Source organism: Telmatherina bonti (genome assembly GCF_933228915.1).
Source record: "Telmatherina bonti genome assembly, chromosome: 11".
Classification (NCBI taxonomy): Eukaryota; Metazoa; Chordata; class Actinopteri; order Atheriniformes; family Telmatherinidae; genus Telmatherina; species Telmatherina bonti.
The window spans coordinates 29527641-29546967 of NC_136629.1; the positions used below are offsets into that span (position 1 = coordinate 29527641).

The 19327-nt window shown below is 43.2% G+C and overlaps 2 protein-coding genes across 9 annotated transcripts in view; one reads left to right on the plus strand and one right to left on the minus strand.

Annotated features, from left to right (window-relative positions):
• Window positions 1-19327, minus strand: part of LOC306762216 (serine/threonine-protein phosphatase 2A 55 kDa regulatory subunit B delta isoform) — a gene marked incomplete at its 3' end in the record, with an annotated part of 113709 nt that overhangs the window by 56223 nt on the left and 38159 nt on the right. The gene's annotated exons all lie outside the window — the stretch shown is intronic.
• mgmt (O-6-methylguanine-DNA methyltransferase) overlaps window positions 1-19327 on the plus strand; it is a 68158-nt gene that overhangs the window by 37935 nt on the left and 10896 nt on the right. For 3 of the 7 annotated variants that reach the window (XM_079248448.1, XM_079248451.1, XM_079248454.1), the window contains exons 7-10: window positions 1962-2043; window positions 4152-4293; window positions 8915-9048; window positions 9159-9285. In XM_079248448.1, coding sequence (XP_079104574.1) covers window positions 1962-2043; window positions 4152-4293; window positions 8915-9048; window positions 9159-9285 — 485 coding nt within the window. The remainder of the gene's footprint in view (window positions 1-1961; window positions 2044-4151; window positions 4294-8914; window positions 9049-9158; window positions 9286-19327) is intronic. The other 4 variants (XM_079248449.1, XM_079248452.1, XM_079248450.1 and 1 more) reach the window with 2 other exon arrangements.

The following is a 19327-nucleotide window of genomic DNA, read 5'->3' on the forward strand; positions in this document are numbered from 1 at the left end:
TTATCTTTTTAGGAGAGGAATTGTGCTTAATTGCCTTCATAACAGTAAACATAAAGGAGCTACTTTATGATTGCGTGGGCACTCAATTTCTTGTGTTTATTGTTTTCTTAACTTTTGGTTTTGCTGTTGTAGCAAGAGTATGTAAAAGCGTTATAGTATTCAAGAAACAGACAAGACTAACTCGGAAAGTAATGTGTTTCTTTTATGAAGTGAATGTATTTCCTGGGAAATATATTCTATCACTTGCTCTGACATAAATTGTCTCTCAATAGGGGATGCATGTGCATGCACATACTCACACAAACACCCTTCAGAGCACAGACGCACACATAAATACACACCACTGGTCTTACCCAATCTGTATGAGAGGCGACAGACAAATAAAAGTCGTATTTCAGGTCTGCTTTCCGCAGATGTCTGCTGCTCTACATTATGACTCTTTGGGGAAATAAAAACAGGGTCAGGGAATTAGAGTACATAATGGTCATTTTGATGATCAGCCAACAGATGCAACCCGAAAACACAGTGAACACAATCAAGTGAAATGCACTAATGACAAGTCAGGTTTTTTATGGCCTCACCACACACCGACAGGCAATCAGCATTCTGGCATGGGTTAAAACGTCTTTTATTGATGTCCAAGCCAAAGCTCCTTGGATGTGGAGTGAAAATATTTTCTCACCTCTCCTCTCCCTCCTGGGCCTTCAGTAAAGCACAAGGTATAGGAGTCTATCGAAGAACACTTCTAAATGACCAGTGCATGTGTTAATGTGGCCAGGGTTAGAAGGGTCATTTCAGAGTCTGATTTATAGCCTGGCCAGGATCCCACTGGGTGAATGAGAAGTCTTAAGCGTTGTGAAAGCGTCCTCACAGGCCACACAAGCCACTGAATTTAGCTGAATGAAATGGCCATGCAATCTATGGTGCAATCTATGGTAATCCAATGAGCGGCTGTGATTCTGCGAGCCAAGTTAGTATTACAATGGAAACCACGATATTGCATATAGTAATACTTGTGCAATGTGATGAAAAATAAATAAAACTGCACCGTATTTCTAATGAATCGGAGAAAGCAAAGGCGCAATCAGTCACAATTCTGTGGGGAGAAATTGCAAAGACAACAAGTCAATTTCATTGTTTATGCTATGTGGTCATGTAAGATTTTACACAATAGGTGACATCTGAGGTAATTTCTCTCCGTGGTTTTCTCTTTGGAAATTTTCGACCTGAACTATTTCACGTCAGCAAGGCCACATCTGATATGCAACACTCAATTCGAGGCCTTATCAATAAATTCAGCAAGACCCGGGAGAAAGCGAGAGAAGAAGGCAGCTTACAAACCAACCGCTCCTAGATCTCGCTCAGACGTGACATTTGTTCAGAGACGATTAGCCAGGTTGTAATTTGTGGCATAATTGCCTCACCCACCCACTAGTACATGGGTGTGTGTATGCATTATGTGTGTGCGTCTGTGTGTGTGTGGCATACTGCAATCCCAGGAGTGTCCGCCTAATTGCCTGACAGGACTATAAGTTTTGTGGCGCGCTCTCACCTTGTTAGGTCCTTTATCCCTGATGCTCTTCAAACAAGACCTGGTCACAGGTGGGCCTCATTTGCTTCCCTATTGAACAGGAGAACTTTAATTGCACAGAGGGTGTCCTGGGATTAAAGAGGTGGGTGGAATATCAAGTGACTTCCTGTATGTTAGTGGCAGATGGGTGTTTGGGAAGACCAGTGAACTCAGGTGAGAAGATGACATCACAAAGAGACTGACGCTGGATTTTAAAAAAAGAAAAGAAAAGGAAAGCAGGAAAAGGTGCATGAATCGTCAGGCTGAACGAGAGTGATGATGCACAAGCGTGTGACAGTGGTGTTAATATTCTCTCATTTTTCATTCAAACTTTTCTGCTTGAGAGATAAGTGATTGTTTTTTTTCTTTTTTTGTGTGTGTTCTCTTTCAGATTCTTTCTAAAGTTCTTTCTCAAGTGCAATCAGAACTGTCTGAAGAATGCAGGGAATCCACGAGACATGCGCAGATTCCAGGTGACTGAAACCTATTTCACACATACGCTCTATTTCTGTCTCTGTCTCTCACTGTCTGTCTCTTTATCTTTTCCAGACACACACACACATGTGAGCAGGTGTAGAAATGCACAGCTACAGCTGCCACACTACACAAACTCACAGTGACACAGATTCAAGTACGAACACGTTTTTATTATTGGCACTGAAGGAGGCAAAAACCAAGAAAAGAAAGAGCGAGGGATTTTGTGTCTTGTGTGCTCTGGACAGAATATTTATTAGGGAATACCATCTGACACAAATAAGGATATAGGATTTAAGAGTGCCATCAATTGTGTTCCTGACAGCTTTCTGAGCCTCAGCGCAGAGGGGAGGACGATCCTACCACATGTAACAACAGTGTTAACTCTGGATCTGTCTGGCAGAGGAAACGCATACCTTCTTGCATGCACATATGCGCAAGCATGCACACAAACGCACACATGCATATGAATACATATACATAAATGCTGGGAGGGCATTTGTTTGCTTTCTCTATATACTTTTGTTATTATTGAGCACATATGCATTCAGTTAATGTTTCCCATATGCATTTCTTTGTATAGCCAGCGACCACCATCCTAAGTCATCTTAAAGCTGCTGGTTTTGTATTGTAAGGAGATGAGCGTTGCTTCTTTTACTCTTTTGCGTAAAAAAAAAAAAAAAAAAAGTTAGGTGTTAAAATGACTGACCTTCTCCTGATCCATTTCACCATCCATCTCACCCAGACATTTTCACCACAAGCAGCCCACTAGGTCAAGGTGAGACAGTGAGAGTTTAGTGTGATTTGTCCTATCAGGGCAACGACAAACTAGAGGAGGACGTCCATCACTGGCAGCACTATTCTGTGATAGACACATAAGCCGGCATCCTCCAGGAGGCAGTCCAGACATGAAACAGACAAGACAGGGTGTCCCCTCCTGATGTCACCACCATCAGACCACCCCTGCCTCTTCAAATCTTCCCTCAGGGTGAATGTGGACTGATGCATGACAGCTATCGCGGGCTTTCACCTCTCACTTGTATGTGTCAGGAGGAATGCAAGAACTAAGTTTTAAGACCTGCTCTCTTTTTTTTTCTGCAACAGATTTTTTTCTTTTTTTTAAATTTTTTTTTTTATTGTAGTAGATGGTCGTTTCTTATCTTCTGTCTAGCAGTTAGTATGCCATTTCCTCCAAATAGATTTTCCAGATGCTCCACCATAGGTGTTTCTCTGGCCAAAGTTGTGTATTCTACAAGCCTTCCACTCTTCTTATTACCCCCCAAAACCAGCTGGAGGCCAGAAAGGGCCCAATCCATCATCCTCAGCTTGGCCCAGCTCTGAACCTGCTCACAAGAATGGAGCTCTTTCACTTCCCCTCCTCTCCCCTCTTTCCCCTCAACCCCCCACCCCTCCCAAATCAACCCAAAAAAAAGTACCCCCCTAAATTCCACCGCTACACCGAGGTCACTTACCGGCGAAGCAAACCTGAGAGGGGCTCTCTGTTTCCGGCTCAGAAACACTTTGCCTATTCACATGCGGCTCACTGTTTGGAATGTGGTAGCCAAAAAACAACAACAAAAATAAGCATTATGAAATGTGGAGTGTGGCCTGGAATTTGATCCTAGTAAAATGTTTGTTGAGTGATGGGATGAAGTACAGCTAGCCTGCTAATGACTCCAGTAATATTTTTAAAAGGGAAGACTTCCATGTTTAAATAGGTGGACAAGCTGATCAATAATTGCAAGCTTCGACTATGATGACAGTTGGTAGTACAGTTAAACGGAAATGGTATTTTAGTGATTGAAAAAGTCAATTAGCTGTACACAAAAGCAGAACACTGAAAAGCAAACACAAAACGGATGAGAAGCGAGGTGACTGTAATGTGATCTGTCTAAGGAGTACAATCACATCAAGAGGTTTGACGGTAATCGATGTCACAAAAGAATGCTCTTTGACAAAGCATAATTTTTTAAAAAACCCAGGTATCACGCGTGTTTAATGTGTTCATGCCTCTGAAGCATAACTATGCAAAAAAAAAAAAAAAAAAAAGTTTGAAATCTTGTCTTACTGTTGGCTTAATCGCATTTTACTTTCACTCCTCCTGCAGGTTGTCGTATCGACGACCGTCAATGTGGATGGCCATGTTTTGGCTGTCTCTGACAACATGTTCGTACACAACAATTCCAAGCATGGGCGAAGGGCTCGCAGACTCGACCCTTCAGAAGGTACGCCTCCTTATCTGGAGAATGGTAGGCACATTTTCACATCTTATAATTTGCTACGCTCTTTTTTCTCTTATTTTCTTTCAGACACCCTCACACATTTTTTTTAGATCACACTACTAGCTGCTTCTAGCTCCTTAGTATCTTTTGTTCCTCCATCACTTTCATTTTTACTTTTTTAAGTTGCTTCTTTTGCCTCCCTCATACCTGCTGATATGCAGCATTATGCATTATGCAGCATATTTATCATTTCATGACCACAAACTATGATGATGATGCTCCAACAATTTCACCATGTTATACTACTTCCAGTCTCCCAATGCACCTACATTTGTCCTAAAAGCCTAAGTGAAACATGATCAAATTGCTGAAGAATTTGGCTGAGGTCAATTTCCTGCCATTGGGTTCTGCAGATTTAGCTGTGAGAGAGCTGAAACAGGGGTAGGAAGGAGAAAGACAGAAAGAAGGGGCGGGGGGTAGGACTGGGTTGATAGTGTGTATGTGTGTGTGTGTGTGTGTGTGAAGGGGTGGGGTGGCCTATGAGAAAAACAGAACTTACTGTTTTTCTTCCAACTGATTCCATATGATAGACTGATTGCCTTCTCAGCCAAAAGAGAGAAAAGAAGGACCACCAAACCATGGGAAATCCAAAAAGTAAAACGCACTAAACATAACCTTTTGACCCATGTGGCCTCCACACACAGCTGAAAGATTGTTAAAAAGAAAAAAAAATAGAGTAGTGAACAGACTTGGCCAATTGTGCAAATTGCTTATCTTCAAATTTCAAGAGCCAATTATGGCTGGGCAAACAGTTTATATACACCACTGACTAAAACAAGCTTCTCTACACATTAATAGGCATTAATGGTTCTATCACCAAAAGCAAATGTAATGTTTAATACAACAACAGCTAATACAAAAAAAAAAAAAAAAGAAGAAAGAAAAAAAAAAAAAGACCAGACAATTAATATATCTCAGTGCTCTCCAGTCCTAGTGGGGGAAAAAGCTAATCTATTTGTTTTTGTCTTTATTAATGACTCCTCTACTGGAGAACAAAATCAAATAATTAAAGTCCTGCCCGGAGCACCAAAGTCATTATGTTCGCTGACGTTCTGTTTGTGTGTTTCACGTTTATGACACGATAGGTGTGGATCGCCTAGCAACCAGTTTCTTAATGAGGAGAGCAATTAAAGAGGTTGAGCCCTTGCCTCCATGTTCCCCCGCTCCCGTGGGACCCCTCCCTGTGTATCATGTGTTTGTCTATGTGTGTGAGTGTGCGTGTGTTCTTTACAGGTTACCCCAACCCATCCTTTTATTCCTCTCTTCACCACACTCTTCAAAGCAGCAGAGTGACATCCCGTAAAGCAAGACGAAAAAAAAAAAAAAAAAAAAAGACGATATTGTCAACCGCCCAGTTGAACATGTCTTTGTCTAATAACTTTAATACACCTTCCCTCTGCTTAACTGCTCTCACAAGTTGAGATCTTAGCTCCACAACAAACTAATTTATCATGCATCAACAGCAATGGCTCACTTTGTTTGAGTCACCTTTAACAAACAGAGATGTGACACATGAGAAAAAGGAGACCTGGTCATAAAATGTAATTCCAGCCTCGTCCTCCATGGTGCTCTGACAACAAGCCGGCATACAGACAGCGTGCTTTAAATTAGCAACACATTCTTCTGCCTCTGGAGTTCACAGGGCAAGAAGACTCAGATATGTGGCTCGCTGTGTGGCTGAAACAGGGAGGCATCCTTCCTTCCAGCTCACTTTGCACTTTGTGCATTGATCAAGAAGTGCTGCCCCCTACTGGCACAGAGACGGGATAGCCTGTGGATGACAGACTGAATCTCGCCATGTGACATTTTTGTTCACTTGTGCGCACTGTCACACAACAAGCATATTATGCATTCAGACACGAATGTGCTTTGAGGCTGCCTGTCACTCAAACATGTATAGATTCAGGCTCAAAGGTGCATAAACATGCTCACAAATAGCTGAGTCTTTTATAAACAGGGACCCCCACCCATCCACCCAAACACACACAGATGCAGGCACACTCTTACTCACCTACATAAACACATACACACACACACAAACACAGACTCATACATGCACGTTCCTTAGCTCAGTTCCACTATTATAGCGCCCCAGACAATATAGGAGACTCAGCATAGAGCCTGCAGCGCCTGCCTCATTTGCATGCCAAGTGGCTGTAATGCTGTTAGGGTTTATGCAATAAAGACAAGTGAATCCAGACTGCTGGGCCTGAGAGGAAGAAAGAGAAGGAGAAAAGAAGGAGGGAAAGGATACGAGGGAAGGAGAAAGAGAAGGAGAGAGCATGAGCGAGAGAGGCTGAGAGTGAGACAGAGAGCAAGAGAGACAGAGAGAGTCAAAGGGAACAGATGGCCCAGGGAGAGGTAAAAGGTATAATCCCATCAGCTGCACTATCAACCGACCATCTGGACATCCCACAGCACAATTACAACACATTTCAGCAGGCAGAACAAAGGACAGCTTCACGGGGCCACAGCAGACCTGTTTGAGTGTCACAATACTACAGCTAGGACCTCCTCTGATCAGCTCTCAGATCAGTTTTGACGTCCTCTACAGCTAATCCTAAACAGAGAAGGAAAAGATTAAAACAGACCACAAGTTGACAGCCTGCAGTTTTTTTTTTGTTTTTTTTTTTTTTACAGCATGGGGGTCCTCAGAATAAAATGGAGCCTGCAACTCTGTAAACAAAAAAAAGTATAACTAAGCAAGTCATGACATATAAAGTTAAATTTTTCTTGACTGTATTTCAAAGTTTGCAAAGACTTAGTGATGCAACACTCATCCGTCCACTCCCCACGATGCCTATCATCTGCTGAGGGGGCATTGTGCGTGTCTGTCATCAGATCGCCTGTGCTGACTGTGTAATCCACTTCGCCACGGTCCCCATTCAGCACATGCTCCCCGCTCTGTCTGTGCATTGAGACATATGCAAATTTTTAGGCAGAAGGGTGGACGGCTTAGGGTCTCAGTCGCTGTCTCTCCATGGGTCCTTCTGTGTGCAGGAGGGGGAACTGGGATTTCCGAGGTGGTGCTTGTGTGTGTGTGTGTGTGTGTGTGTGTGTGTGTGTGTGTGTGTGTGTGTGTGTGTGTATGTGTGTGTGATTGTGTATGCCTGTCATAGGTTTCAGGCTGCAGCTGCCCCCCAACAATCGCCGTCACCATCAGGTCCTCTTCTTGCCTGCTCCTCCTCCTCTTTCCTAACCCCCCCCCCCCCCCCCCCCCCCCCCAATTCTCTCTCATCCCCAAAGTCAATTTGTTTACAGTAATTTTGAAGGGTGAATTATTTGCTGTAATCGTCCGCACTGATGAAGGTCAGGCCCTTAGAGGGAGCCCAGCATGCCCATAGAGGGTTGGTCCTCTTTCAGACGCTCTGCTTTGCAATTAAGGAAAGCAAATGTCACTCCTCCAGGCCTCACAAATGAAAATCTGTACGAGGTGATTAGCATGAAGTCAACAGCGCCTGTTAAAGTCAGATTCCCTGTAGTACCAATGTGTGTGTGTGCACTTTATGGGCAGAGAGAGAGAGCAAACATGACCTGAACAGACCCAACAGCAAGGCAAACAAAGGGAGATGTCTTGTCTGAGGTGATCCATACAACAATGGCTGACTGTGATTTACTTACTGGATGGAAAGGATAAAGGAGGTTTAGAATTGAGCTTGTGAAGAGGAAAAAAAAAACTTGCTGGAGTAGTTGCACATATTTTGAGAAGAAGGGAAAGACATGCACAATTCATAGTGTATTAAAAGATATTGATGGAAATAGATTAAATTTGATATTGCTGTTTTATGGCTGGCTGTCATGCTATTTCTGTTGTAAACACGGTGTTGTGCTGAACACCATATTAAGGTAATGCATCAAGTGACAGTGAATGTGAAGCACAAGATCACTCAAATTAGATTATAATAACAACCCAGACTGTTGATGAATGGCAGAGCTACATAGCAGAAGTCATGCCAGATGAAAAGCATTGTAATAAACAATATGAAATGGATTGAATCGATCACAAAAAGAAAGAAGAAGAAAAAAAAAACTCATTCTGAATAATTCATGAGCGCATTTCAGGTTATGAAACCTGAAACTCCACTCAGTGTGCCTGCACTGTATTGCAGAACAAAGGTAATGAAATAATGTGAAGCAGCAAAGCTTTAGCTTGTCATTTCCACTTTAACAGCTTGTATTCTTGACTCATTTAAGATGTGTTCAACTTTGAAATTTTACTGTACATGCTGGTGCATGCTTAATCAATTCTGATAGCTACATTTGCCCTGACACATAATTTGCTCCATCAAATCATTTTCCTGGTGAGTCTGGCGTTTAGCCTTTGTGAAGTGGACCATTTGAAGGGTCTGCTTAACTACACCACTCCAGCGCGCTGATAAATGATTTTGATTCTCATGCCTTAAAGGACAAATCCATCTTTTTTTTTTTTTTTTTTCCGGGGGGCAATTTCCATGATATGTCTTTGTGAGAGAGACATGGAGGGCTGAACATAGAAGGTGATGCAGTAATGTGTCTGAGTGGAAAGAGACATATGCTTGAGTGTTTAAGTCTAGGTGCTGAATTTGCTCTTCTCTTTGTCTTGGATAAGCAGCCACCCCATGCATCAAGGCTATCAGCCCCAGTGAGGGATGGACCACTGGTGGAGCCACTGTCATCATCATTGGGGACAACTTCTTCGATGGCTTACAAGTTGTATTTGGCACTATGCTCGTATGGAGTGAGGTATGAGTCCACTTCCTCTAATGTGTGACAAAAATGTTAAAAGTCTTTAAGAATCAGCTTATTTTCATGGAGGAATCAATTTTTTTTTCTCCTTTTTCTCCACAATCAAGCTGATTACTCCACACGCCATTCGTGTCCAGACCCCACCTCGGCATATCCCCGGTGTTGTCGAAGTCACGCTGTCATACAAGTCCAAGCAGTTCTGCAAAGGTGCCCCTGGGAGATTTGTCTATACTGGTAAGTCAAAACCTTAACCTTTCTTTCTTTATATTTCAACAGGCTTCTCCTTTTCTCCTCTTTCTCCCTGTCCCTGGATGAAGCCTTCAACGTGTTGTCCAGGCACTAATAAGCAATTGACCAGGCTTGCTGAATGTTAAATGTGTAAGATCTGCATTGCGAGTAAAAAGGAATAGCATGCCAAACTCTTACACCCACGCCTTCAAGATAACTCATCCTCTTCATCTGATCTCCAGCTCAACAGATGATGCTTTCTGCTAATTTGCTGATTTTAGAGGCCAAAATATGGTTTCACTTTTTGTGTCTGAAGTTATTCTCTTGTGTGATCAACATGAATTCATAAGAGAGAAAGTGTGGAATGAGATGAGAGACATGGGCATGTGAGTGAGAAAGGGAGTGTGTGTGTGTGTGTCACACTCTGAGTAAAAAGATCTGATTATCTTGGCTAACAGAAGGAAGTGGTGGCCTTATCTGTCATCACTGGTGAGTAGACAGAGGTTGTGAGGGTCAGAGTCTGTCTGACCTGGAAGCCTCTGTCTATTGCAGCTCTGATGGGCAGAATGAAATGGGGGTGTGTCAAAGTCTCTCACTCCCTCCCAGTACTCCAAGGCCTCCAGTGGAGCCCTGGCCTTGAGCACAGCAAGGCCAGGGCTGCGCTGGAGGAGCAAGTGACCCCCCCCCCCCCCCCCCCCCCCCCACTCCCTGCCCCAAAATCCCCATCCAGACCCCTCCATCCTGGGGCAGCTGTTTCTCATCAAGTCCCCCCTCTTACTCCCCAAACCTTCACCACTACCACCCCCAGTCATCCGTCCGCTTCTCCTCCAACCGTGCAGTCTGGCCCAGCTCTCCTGCATTTAACCTCCCTAGCAGGAGCAGAGCAGAGGCCAACAAGACACTGGAATAATGAAACAGGAGTGTAGTGTGGCTGCGTAAGTGTATGCGTGTCTGTTTGTGTGAGAGTGAATGGAGGGGAGGGGGAGTGTGAGCGCACATCGTGTGTGTGTGTGTGTGTGTGTGTGTGTGTCCATGTGTTACTGCACAGCTCTGAGAAGGTGTATAAGTTAAGACATTAATGGCTTCTATAGCACCCTAGCGAAAGTGCCAGGTCCCTTAAGAACAGACCCCATTAGTCACAGAGGCTAAGCGGATTGGGATGATTACCATCAGGTTTTACTGGGGAAACGTGTCCCCTTCTCTCTATCTTTGTTGATTTTTCTCCCCCATTCTTCCTCAATGTCTTCCCTGGTTCCTTCTCACTTCCAGTTAGTATAAAGATACAATTACCCCTAGAGGCAACGGTGGTACAATTGATTAGTGTGGTGAATTAAAAGAGAAAGTCTCCAATAGACAGGTCCGACTCTTCTCCTCTGCTATTCCCTGTGTGGCTCACCCTGATTGTATGAGGGGTGACGCTTGAGAGAATGAAACTGTTAAAGAGAGAGGAATGCATAACGCTCGAATTAGGTATCACTGATTCCATATGTACAGTAATTGCTAGCTGAAAGGATGTATCTACCTCTCTCAGATATTAAAATGTGAATTGACTGAAACATTGAGTGCAGGAGAGTGGATCATGTATTTAAAAATGAAAGAGCTCATTTCAAACCATAGCTTTTCTTCCTGCGTTACAGCACTTGAACAAATGGGCCTACATGCAGAAATAGATTTGAAATGACCTGGAGATGCGATAGCACATTAGATGAGCTTAAAAGGGCATGTAGTGACACGGTGCTGTCAAAAAGGCACAAAATGTTCTGGTGTCATACTGTAGAGCACCATGTGCATATCAAAGGTCTAGTTATCAAAGCATATGGCTTAAAGCGTGACCTGAGAGCACGGCTTGAGAGGAGTGACTTTTTTTTTCTTCTTTTTTTTCATGTTGACTCTTCTTGCACCGCTACCCTAATTGTGGAGATTTAACTTGGTCAATTTAAGAAATTATCACAAATTACCAAGAGTCAACAGAGAGGAGACTGCAGTCAATTCTAACAGGAGAGAGACACGTACTCACTCGGGTTAGCACCCTGGAACGGCTCCAAAACTCACAATCCATTCGCAGAAAGAGAGCACCCTGTAGTGGATGTCAAATAATCCTGTTGGCATTGACCATTGAATGTTTTAAACACTAATGAGACAAACAGACAGACTATATAAAACTTTAGTAGGCTGTATCTAACTACTTCGAGAAGCTTTTACATGTTTTTCAATTTGCACATTTTTTTAAAGACAAGACAAGGCATTTATTTTTTTTGGTGTTTTGCTGTCTTTACCTTTTCTTTTTTTTTTTTTTTTTTTTTTTTTTTTTACCTTTTAACAATGTTGTCCCTTGGAGCTAGCATGCTTGTCCTCCATCTAATCCATGTATTGGTTATCCATTGGTCAGGACAAGTCCAGTAGAACTAACTGTCAGCAAGGTTGTAGAAAATCAAAAGGAGAAAGTCGTGGTTGTACCTGAGTCGATACTTTATTATACTTTACACTTTATTAAGCACAGAAAATAGCAAAAGCTGCTCTAATCAAATAACTTAAAGGAAAAAAAAGTCTCAATTTTCAGCCTCATTTGCAGCCTCCTAACCTTTTTACTATATAGTAAGAGAGCTGTATGAAAGAGTAAATCATAAATAAAAACTTGACCGTACAATTCATCCAATTTAAGCTCCTAATTGCATCATAGCTTTTGGTTTGCTATCTTGGCCAAGTTTCCACGAGAACTCCCCCTCCAGGGGCAACGATGCAGGCCTCTGGTAATATGGTTCTGCAAGCAGTCCTAACACACTCAGCCACTATTTATCCTAATCAGTGACATCCACATAACCAGGATTGCTTAAAATGAACCCCTTCCGCGCCCCAGAAAACGCACATTTACCGGGACCCCATTTGTCATGGGTAAATTGAGGGTCAGTAAACTTCGCCTGTATCCTCCAGTGGGGATCCAGGACATGCATCATAACGTTAGGAGAGAATGATTGGCGAAGGCGAGCTGTCACACATTTGTCAGGGGGAAGGGAACATTATTTGCTAATTTCCCAGGCTGGGCACTGACAGGGTGCTTCGTCTTCAGACCTTTGGTGACCAGCATGGCTTCTCAGCTATTAGTACAAGTCAAGTGTTTTTTTTTTTGGTTTTTTTTTGTTCTTTTTTTTCCCCTTTCACTGTTAAAGCGGCAGTAATAAGAGCCATTCGTTCGACCTCACAGGATTGCAGCACACTGGGTGAAGGATTTTGGATGAAACAGATGCCCCATACAGAGAGCTGCTCTTGCCAGGCCTTAGTTGTGGCCAGACAGCCTTGAGGGCTGATGGATCACAAAGTTTCCTCGTCAAGGTGACGCTATCGACTCCACTGCACCAAAATCTGACAAAATGGGTATGAGGCAGTCATTCATCAACATAAGGACAAAGGGGTCATGTGTGCTTCACTCAATACTGGTGGAGATCAAGAAATGTCAACCCTGTAAGGGATGGAAAAAGAAGATGTTGATAGTGCAGAGGTAAGGTCTCTATAAATACACCAAAAAAAAACCAAAAACCAAATTTAGAATTTGCTAAAGTTACGGGAAAAATGGTCCATTTTAATATGAATGAACAGTTTTCCTTGCAAACTTTGCCGCCACTATTTGTTAGAGATGGGAAAAGTGATATCCAATTCTCAAATTTAAGAATTAAACACTTTTCCGATTGCAAAACAAAATGAACAAATTGTAACACAGTCTCAGACCTTCCTCTTCTTCCAAAAATCAAATAAACAACCACAGACATCTTTATCAGAGCACATCAGATAGGGCCCTGTGCTGTCCAGCTGGTGTATTGGGCCTATCCTCGCGTCTCCTCTCCGCCCTGCCGTCACTTTGAAGTTCCAGACTTACAAGTTGATCAGATGGAGAGCTTCCTTTTCATTTCCTGTCCTGCAGGGTTGGGTTTGGTTATTCTCTGGTTTGCTGGTCAGTAATGGGGTGTGGCCTACAGCAAAGATATGCTATAATCAAAGGCATTCAAGGAGGTATGTAAACAGTTCAGCTTCTGAAGAAAACTTGTAAAGACATGCTGAATAGTTCATACGATTTTTTTTCTTGTTTTTTTTTCTTTTTTCTTTTTATAGTTTTCAAATCTAGTCCACACAAAATTTTGGAGTCTTTTAAAAAGCTTGTTTAAAAATATAGCAAAAAAAAAAAAATCACCCTGCCTTCTCAAGTACAGCGATTGGAAAGGATAACACAGGCATTTATAAATGTCATCGCCACAGTCAAGTGGGTTGTAACCAGTTGGCACAACAGTTTTAGCATGTGTCAAAGCATGTTATCCACCAGCCATATCCCCATACCTGCCTGTCTCATTACAACGCTGGTATTTAGCACTAGCTCCACAGGAGTGGAGCAGACACTCTTTGCCAAGTTAGATGGGCCTGGTTTGAAGGCCTTGTGCGCTTGTGTGCATCGCGACAAGGCTCCTCGGAGGAAGGTCCTTGTGTCCAATTAGAGAGCTGACGTGACACGTGCTCGCACTCCCCCACTGTCAGGCAGCTTGTCAGGTAGGCTTTGAGAAACACACTGTGGCATTATTCCACAGCGTGTTATCAGCAAGTGACCTGTGAAATCCAGCTCCAGGAAATTGATTGAAATAAGCACTTGCAGTTGAGCATGTATTTTCCCCATTACTTCTCACTGTGAAATGTACTGTGGTTATCTTTCAAGAGAAAAATGAAACTATGGATGTGAGTGCTTTTTTTTTTTTTTTTCCTCTTCCAGTAAAGATGGTATTCATTGATTTAATTTTAATTGGACCCACTTTTTGTCCTACTGTATCGTTAGAGGTCTGTTTTGTAATGCCTCTTAAAAATGGATTGTCCTCACTAAGTCACAGCATCAGTTCTCTGCCACAGGAAAGATAGGCAGAGGAGGGGGACTCTTGATGGACGAGGATCTTTCCCCTCCTCCTCCTCTGTTCTCTACCGCCTCTTCTTGCCCCATTTTCAACATGATCCACACCCAACGGGTTTAAAAGAACTCCAGCCCCCAACCCCCTCCAGTGCTGCATTTTGATTGAAATTCATCGGCAAGTTTATTGAGAAATGAATGAGGGAGGCAGCACGGTATTGACTTTGAGAGGAAAACACAACTCATCTTGAATGAGGGGGAAAATGCGGCCGTAATTTAGCCGTCATCGATCTGTGCCCCGTCCATGTATTGATCTTCATTTTACAATATTAATTTGCGCTTGCAATCAGCTGTGAAGGGAACCCATTTGATTTCTGTTGGCCGGTAATGTGTGAAAGTCCGCTGACGTCCTTAGAGAAGTGGTACACTTTAGATGTCATCTAAGAGGATTGAACAGGTGTCTTTGGCGCTTTCTAATAATACAACCAATATGAAGGGGAGGCTGAAATTATGTATGTGCAATCTGTAACATTGCTCCCTTTTAACCGTGTTAATTACATTTTATCTGTTGCAGGAGCAATATCTGCTGGAGACTGTAACTGTCTGGCGCTTTTTTCATCTGTATTGGCTCAAAGTTCATGAAATTTCAATGAACATTGATCTGTCTCCATTGATTTATCCTAACTGCAGATCTTTGAAATTTTAATTTCCTGTTCATCTTGAGACTGCTGGAGATGGAAGTGATAACTGGCTGCAATGGATGGAGATGATATGGTCAGTGTTAAAGCAGATGAGGTTTGCTTTGCGTGGGTTTGCTGTGAAAATTCCAATTTGAACTTAGTTTGGTTTTGCTTTGTTTATAAGAAGGTCTTTACATCTGCATGCATCTTTCTTCTCTCTCAACACTATATGGCTGAGAAGCAGCAACATGGCTTCCGATTACTTTGCTTTCTTTGTATGCACAACATCCAGTCTTAACAGTAACTCTGAGAGGATATTCATCGGTTCAACATCTCCAATAGACTGCTCAATACAGGCCAGAAGAGGTCATTATGTGTGTTGATACTGCTGTGAACTGCATCTACCTAACAGACTGCAGGTGCCTTGAAGGCTTCAGTTAGACTGTTTGACAAGTCACAAATGCAATAACATTTGAATGAACTTATGCCTGCGCTGTTTATCTGTCTCCCCCTTTTCCAACTCCCACTCCACCTCTAATTTGTGTTAAGGGGAAAGAAAAAAATAACTGCTCAATGGTGTAGGAGGAGTGGAGATAAGCTCGAAGCAGTTAAGTATAATTAGCGAAAGTAATAGCTGGCAAATGGCAACAAGGCTAGGTTTTTATCTCCTGGAAAGATAGAGTTATCGTAATAAGCTGTAATGGCTGGCAGGAATGCTAGTACTCTGTGCAGGCTCCCATTCAGGCTCATAGACTTAACAAGGAACAATTTCCCTTGAATTTACTGCTTTGCTCAAACATTTCCCTATGTTTATACCCTGATACTGTAAGTCAATACATGTGTTCAATCTACTTTCATATAGACCGAGGGCACACACTTCTGTATTGCCATGTAAGCACTTCTGGCTGCCAGCATCGGCCATGTTACACTGTTCCTGCAGAGCGGTTACTCATGTCCTATTTCTAGAGAACATGGAGAAGGAGCAGCAGACCCTGCTCAGATGCCATGTACACTCCATCCACTCTACATTTTAAGTAAAGTGGCAGGACTGAGGTGGCTAAAGGGGCTGTCAGAGAAAATGTGTCAAAGGATGGCCGATTGAGGCGTCAGATCGAAATAAGATTAGGAAGTGCACATTCCAGCCAGAGGAATTCAACTGAAGGCCTGCCACTGAAGCCTGCGCGCATGCGGGGTATTTAAAAAGAAAAAAAGAAGAAGAAGAAGGAAATGACACGGTCCCAGCTGCACACCGAGTCATGCATTCCATTTTCTTCATATTCTGAAACACGATCATTCACCCTCTGGAGAGAATTACTGAAATATTCATAAAAATGTTCTTCTAAACCTTCACGAAGGAGAGGCATGCTCCTCAGCAGGTCGGAGCTTTTGCCACTTATCATGCTAATTTTACTCACATGTGGCAATAATTCTTTTAGTTATCAGCTGTTTAATTTAAAACATATTTGCTGTCACATTGTGTTTGAAAAATTTACATCATCTCAGAAATTAAGCGCCGGAGCATCTCTAATCCAAGCCAGGAAGAAGATATAAGCGGCATAATTGAACAAAACATGTAACCTGTCTAAATCTGAGCAGAAAATGAGAGAAAATGAAAATTCTATTAGTGTCTAATGTTCCCTCTACCACCCCCCCCCCCCCCCCCCACCACCACCCACCCATGTGCTCTTCATCTCGCCTGCAAAGTATTCAAATGCAAGCCCTGCCTTACCTCCCCGTGTCTCTTTTTCTCTAATTATCCATGAGGTCAGTAAGCAAAATGGGGAAGAAGCCAGGAGATCAATACAAATTATCCCTGAGCAAACCAGTGCTGACAGTTTGAATTGCAGCATATGTTTACCCAAAATCAGGCAATTTATCTTAATATCAGGCGAGTAATGCAGCAGGGGTGAGAGGTCACACAATCTCTCCACCTCATAATTACCCGCCTCTAAAACAGGAAAGTGGTATTGATTGGCCGCGGGCCGGGAAGCGGGCGTGACTGGAACGTGCCAGTGACCCCCCCCCCCACCCTCCACCTCACCCACCCACCCACCCACCCACCCCTATCATACCTCCACCAGTTCTCTCATTCCCTCCTCCCCTTGACTAGACTTCCCACCCAGAGCAGGATTTATAGGATGTGTGTGGAGGGTTTCATGTTTCCTTACATTGGCTAAGAAGCTTTACAGGAGGGGCAAGGGTAGAGACAGCATGTTTCTTCCACCCCCCCCTACTCCCTCCTTATTGTCTTTTCCTATTTTGTGCCTGAAGGACATGGAGAACCAAAGAAATTTTGGCATGCATGGAATCTAACACGAACATCACAGGGTTAGATTACCTCTTCACGACAGAGGAAAGTTTACCAGCGAGAGTTTGAGACATAATGATATGTCAAGTATTACAAAAGACACGGAGGTGATGGAGGCAGAAGTGGGGAGAGGCTGCTGTCAATGCGTGTGCTGCAGGAAAAAGTAAGCAGAGTAGCATCAATGATTCTTGTAAAAGCTCAGCAGATGAAAGAAAATCTTTGCGCAGAGGAGGGGGGAAAAAAAAAGAAAAAAGAAATGTGCGGAGCAGCGCAGCGACTGCACACATAACACATTTATTGTCTAGATTGAATATAAGTACTCAGTATATATCATGAGCAGCTCTTACAGGATTATTGACATTGTCTGTGTCTGTCTGCACCAGTGTACATGCTATGACTACAAAACTGTCAACTCATCAACTGACAGCACCGTTTAGCGCTAATGCAAGTCTCCATCAGCTGTCAAAAGCATTTGCATGAAATCAATAGCAGATGGCGGTCTGTGTCACCAATTTCATTACGCCGGGGTTGTTACAAAGATCATCTCCATGATAGATGAGATGGCGACATGTAGACATGTGGAGATCATGCCTAACGCTTGGTTTGGGACTGCACAGCACTGGGCCCCTTTTGTTAAACTTTACTAAGACATGTTTTGATGTCATTTTTCTTGACTGAATATATTGCAATTCCTACTTATCTATGCATTGGAAATTGTATCTAAACTGTTGATCAAATCCAGTGTGCAGCATGCTCCAAGGATTGAGGATAACCTCCAAATCACATTCATCGAAATTCTTAGCTCTGCATTTACAGTAGGGCATCATTATCATTGGAGAGGCATGTCAAACAGCACACCTCTCCCAACTTATGTCTCGTCCCATACAGTACGTTTCTCCGGCTGTGTTCCCAGCATGCCTGGCGGGTTGTGTAGGCCCCAGCTGAGGCAAAGGACAGGAGAGCGTGATGTATCACCCTGAGAGAGCCCACTGACAGCCTCTGATGATGGATGGCCTGATTATGGAGTGCTTTTTACACATACACAATTTACATCACACTGAGCAGAGGGGTCTGGCAGGGCTAGCATACACATACACTTCTGCAACCGGGCTCGTGCACTCACATACACTCACAATATATGTGTGTATGGTACTGCCAGAGTGCATGAATATAAAAAAGAGAGAGAGGAGGGGGGGGGGGGTGGAAATAACAAAAGAAAAGGGGGCAAATTCTTTGCTACAGCCTTGTCATGTACAATCAATATCGCAGATCAATCCTTTATTAAGGAGAAGATGGCTTTCCCTCCACATTCCAAAACAGACCTTTGTCATTTAGAGACATATGATGACATGTCAAATCAGATTTCCAGCAGTGCATGTTGTTGTGGCGTGGGGTTTATTCAGGTGTGTCTGACCTATAGTGTTTGAATACCACTGTGTTTGTAAGCTAGATCCTTGCTATTGATTTGTACCCCACATTGTCCATGCTTGAACACATAATTGCTCCATTTGATCACGGTCGAGCTGGCAATTACTGTATTCAGGCTTTAGCACGAAGCACTGTGCAGCATGTGTTCGATTGTACATGCAAATGCGAATAGTTACAGCATTCGTGTGTCAGTGGGTTGGATATGAGGGATGCCTGTGTGTTTAGATGAGTGGGAACAAATGAAAGAACAAGAAACATAAATGTTCCTTTTCCTTCCCTGACTCCTGGGTTTGTGTCTCAGTAGCCCTGCCTGTGTGTGTTTGTGATTGTTGGAGGCTGGGGGGGGGGGGGGCTGCAATCACTTGCTTTCACATTCTCTGGTGTTCAGCAGGTTCAGCGAGCTGTGCGGTGTTAATGCTGAAATTACATGCTGAGTAATGAGTGATGGGCCAAATTACAGGCTGAACAATGAATAGAGGCAGGCAGCTCTTATTAGTCTCCATAGAAAGCCATTGATTTATGAAGCGCCTTGCTTGGCGGAGTTACTCTCCTGAAAATGATATCTACATTGAGAAGTGATGTTCTCTATTAAGTCGTTCCTTCCCCTTTTACACTGCTCTCCTCCTAGTTCGCCCCCCTCCCTCCCCTCTGCCCTCCCTCTCCCGTCTCGCCCTCTCCATGAGTGTACACATGATTGTTTAGAATCAGGCGGAGCTGTAAGGAAACCTTCAATTACCCATTAGGACTGTCAGA